This window comes from Penaeus chinensis, chromosome 40 (assembly GCF_019202785.1).
Source record: "Penaeus chinensis breed Huanghai No. 1 chromosome 40, ASM1920278v2, whole genome shotgun sequence".
Lineage (NCBI taxonomy): Eukaryota > Metazoa > Arthropoda > Malacostraca > Decapoda > Penaeidae > Penaeus > Penaeus chinensis.
Genome location: NC_061858.1, coordinates 21,382,269 through 21,387,268, shown reverse-complemented (window position 1 = coordinate 21,387,268; position 5,000 = coordinate 21,382,269). Strand labels below are relative to the sequence as shown.

The 5,000-nt window shown below is 32.5% G+C and overlaps 1 protein-coding gene across 1 annotated transcript in view; it reads left to right on the top strand.

Moving 5' to 3' along the window:
• The window catches only part of LOC125047001, a 2,231-nt gene extending 1,550 nt beyond the window's left edge, over positions 1-681 (top strand). Inside the window, exon 2 of the mRNA XM_047645017.1 lies at positions 18-681. Within this exon, the coding sequence (XP_047500973.1) occupies positions 18-467 (450 nt within the window). The 3' untranslated portion in view covers positions 468-681. The remainder of the gene's footprint in view (positions 1-17) is intronic.
• Positions 682-5,000: the final 4,319 nt, after the last annotated feature.

The window sequence follows — 5,000 nt, the reverse complement described above, 5'->3', positions numbered from 1 at the left end:
TCGCTCCCACACTCTAGCAGCCCTGTGGAAGTGCGGACGTCCAGTACGCGGAACTGCTTTTAAGCGGGGCTGTTGCCACGCCGGGCCCCCACCCCCGCAACCCCCGCCACGTCGTGTACGCCACGCTGGACGCCAAGAGCCAGCACGCCCACTTCCCGCCCCAACACAGCCAACCCGCTTACCCACGCCCAGTGTCCGCCACCAACACGCCCACCCATGTGCTCCACCACCAACACCCGCCCAACACGCACGCTCTGTGCCAACCCTTAGTGGGCGGCGGGGAGGTGCACCACCACCCCCAGCAACACCATTCGATTCCCGCGGCCCACCCACAGGGGAGCCACTGCCCCTGGACGACGGCCACGGCGACGCTGCCCCGACGACACTCCCTCAGGAGAGATCCGACCCCCCGCGACGCCGAGGACAGCGTGCCGCTCATGACCTCGCAGAAGGAGAGCTCGGTGTGAGGAAGGCAAGGGACCGGCGGCGCCTTTCCTAGCTGAGCGTTGGGCGTATATTTATAGGTCCTATTTACCACCGTACTTCCATATTCATATCTGACTCTCGTTTTCGGATTTTGAAGTCAGGTTCAGTGACTATCCTGAAAATGTGTTTAAAAAACAGGAAGAGTTGAACACACGCTCACGCACAGAACATACATAAATATATATTTCTCTATTTCTCTATGTATGTATACACGTACATATTTGTCTATTTATCTATTTATTTCTGTGTCTATTCATCTCTCTCTGTCTGTCTATCTATATATCTCACTGTCTCTGTCACTATTTCTTTTTCAGTATTTCCGTCTTACTCTCTCGCCCCCCCCCCCTCTCTCTCTCTCTCTCTCTCTCTCTCTCTCTCTCTCTCTCTCTCTCTCTCTATATATATATATATATATATATATATATATATGTTTATTTATTTATAATACACACACACACACACACACACACAGACACACACACACACACACACACACACACACACACACACACACACACACACACACACACACACACACACTCACACACACACATATATATACATACACACAATAGCATTCTTTTCTAGCAGTTGCTCTAATAAGGTGATGCATATGGACACTGTAATTACCGGAGAACACCACCAGTGCTTCCTAACCAAAGGCGACCCGCGTGGAGTGCTAGCAGAACTGCAGTTTCAAAGGACACCGCTGCCAGGAAGTCAAGTACCACAGTGAAAAGAGCCCTAGAAAAATCTCACTAAAATATCCTTACGTAACTTCAGGACCTTCAGGACCCTGTGAGCGAGCCATGGAATACTCATGAGTTTAGTGGGTGACATGGGATAATTGTCTCTTACGTGCACTGTGGGAAAATACCGAATGCATTTACTATGTGGTACCTGGTTGTGGATAAATAGTGTATTGCTGGAGATGAAAACTTGTGTATAAGATAGTGGTTGGACGTTTACAAAGAACACTTTATTACTGTTGTTATTATTCTTACTATAATCATTATCATGATATTTTGTTTATTATCTTTTTGTTGATGTTATTTACAACATTATTTTTTTAATTACTATTATTTTTATTATCATTATTATAATTGCTATAATTATTTTTACTACTACTACTATTATTATCATTATCATTGTTATTATTATTTCCATTGCCATTATTATCATTATTATTATTATTATTATTATTATTATTATTATTATTATTATTATCATTATTATCATTATTATTATTATTATTACTATCATCATTATTATTATTTTCATTATCATTATTATTATATTTATCATCATGATCTTCGTGATTATCCTCATCATTATCAAGATAATTATAATCATCAATACTGTTATTATCGTTGTTATTATTAATACTAGTAACTCGCATTATTCCTATTCCTATTATTATAATCATTATTATAATATCATCATTATATTTATCATCATGGTTACAATCATTATTAATATATTTGTTTTCATTATTATCATCATTACTATTTTTAGGATTGTCATAGAGGTTATTATTATCATCATTGTGATGATAATAATAATAATAAAAATAATAATAATAATGATAATAATAATTATTATTATTATTATTATTATTGTTATTATTATTATTACTATTATTACTATTGTTGTTATTATTATCATTATTATTATTATTATTATTATTATTATTATTATTATTATTATTACTATTATTAGTAGTATTACTATTATTATTATTATTATTATTATTATTATTATTATTATTATTACTATTATCATCATCAGCATCATCATCATCATCATCATCATCATCATCATCATCATCATCATCATCATCATCATCATCATCATCATCATCATCATCATCATCATCGATATTACTATCATTAATGTTTTCTTTATCATTATCATCATTATTATCAGTATCACTGATCAGTTTCATCATGATTATTATCATTTATAGCACCATTAAAAATATAGATATTATTTTTATTATTACACTATCATCGCGATTGCAATTGTCGTAATGCAATCTATATAATTACTGTCGTTGTTAAGTTGATTATCATTATATATTAATATTCATTATTAATATAATATTATTATCATATCATCACTGACATCATTACCATTAATATCAACATCATCACCATCATAATTATCATTATTTATATCTATTTATTCTCCCTATACGTCAAAGCTCTGTGATAGATCATTAGTTGGAGAAAAATATGTTGGCGATATCTATCGATTTAAGTGTTTATGTAATATGATCATCAGTAGAAAAAAAAAAAAAGATATTTGAGAACTGTAACTTACAGCGTTAATGAGATTATAGCGAGAAAATTACTGAACATTTCTCAACACTGACTGAAGAGAGAAGGAACATTATATACGTGATACAGTTGATTTTGATTACTATACATGATGGACGTTTAATAGATATGTGAAGTGGACAGTAGGTGATATAAATAACACTGACTGATGTTGATTCTGAAATGATGGATACTTAATGAGATCGGTCATAAAAGTGGATGGATGAAATCGAGCTAGAACAAATATAATTGGTCTCATTTTTTTTTGTTTGTTTTTTTGGCTAATAGTCACAAATCAAATCAAATAGCGATATATATCAATTGTAACAGAGAAAAAAAAAAATCTTCTCATATCGCTATGTGTGTTGCAGTAATCAAACAGATATTCCGTATAATAATACTCGAATTTCGAAAAGACAGAATTCACTTAGAATTCACCTACAAGCAAAAGTGTCCATCAACAAAGGATTAAACACAACCTTCCCGTGAATCGACACTTGTGATTGATCTTTTGTCAAAGCCTGTTTATGTGGCATTCATAGTGACGGTTTGTATAATTCCCGACTATATGTATATATGTGTATATATATATATATATATATATATATATATATATATATATATATATATATATATGTATATATATATGTTTATATATATATATATATATATATATATATATATATATATATATATATATATATATATATATGTATGTACACACATATATATATATATATATACAGATATATATACATATATATACATGTATGTATATATATATATATATATATATATATATATATATATATATATATATATATATATATATATATATGTATGTATATATATATATATATATATATATATATATATATATATATATATAAAATATAATGATGTACAGAATAAACAGAGACTTCTTACCTACCATATTTGCATGAAAAATGTATAGTGTGTTTTATATAACATTATCCGAATGATCACAGTATATTCATATTTTTCTGCAGATGTGTTTTAAAGGTTTATATAAATATATAGACGGCGGACTGGCCGGTGTCGGCGAGGAGAGTATGGAGAGGTTTCCTACAACAGAAACTCGTAAAAGTTGTTCAATGTTATTGGTTCTCGAAACCACTATGAAAGGGGAATAATAAGAGCATGTGTGATATGTATGCGCAAGAAATATCATAAAACCACTCATGCCAAACGCAATGTGAGAGGCGTTGGTATCTCTCAGTTATAACCTTTTGTTATCATTCAGAGATCAAAGCTTTAAGATAGCTCCTATTCTTCGTGTATCGATTTCTATCATTCCATGTCGAAAGCTGTATTTATTTGGTATTCTGCTTGGTTTCCTCTTCTAGATCTCGTCCGCTGTATTCGGAGAGAATGGCATGGAATCGAGGTCTTTGACTTAACCCACTGACAGCTTTCAGTATTTACATGTGATTGCTCTGTCTTTTACTGAATTTGCTCGGAATTCAGGGCTCCTTTTAGAACCCCTTGTAAAATATTTTCCATGTCAATATATTACATGTATTCTGTGATACGTTTGTGTCTAATTATCCTCAATATTCGAGACTTCTCGAGGCATTGTTATTTTCGTCTTTCTGTTCTCTATGTATGTATAACCTGATTCTAGTCTTGTCCGTGTTGAGTATACTTATATGTTTCGATCTGCTTTTGCCATTTTTCCCAGTTTAGTTCGTGCGATTAGCTTCTATGATTTGATAACGATGAAATGTCTATCAGTATTCTACACTGCGGCATTGCACAGTGTATCTGTTGTGAATAACACTGTGTTCAAGCAGTAACTGTAAATAATCGAATACAAAAAGATATTGTGACTGTATTTTAGCAGTATATGTATCTGGTGTTTTTTACGTGCTCAGAATAAAAGGGATTTAAATAAAGCGTGTTTTATTTCTAAGCCTTTGTATCTAGCCTCGCTCTTTTGCCATGCATGAAACACATCTGTTCCATACAATACCTATATATAAAACAACAAATACATTAATAGTATGTAGAAATATTTATTAATTATTTACAAGGGACGTGCAGTAGGATAGTGAAGGCGATTCTTAATAAATGCTTATACACATTGAACATAAATATTAGTATTGTGATTAAGTTTAGATTGATATCTCATTCAATTAAACACCAATATTAAGAGATATAATAAACATAGTGAAG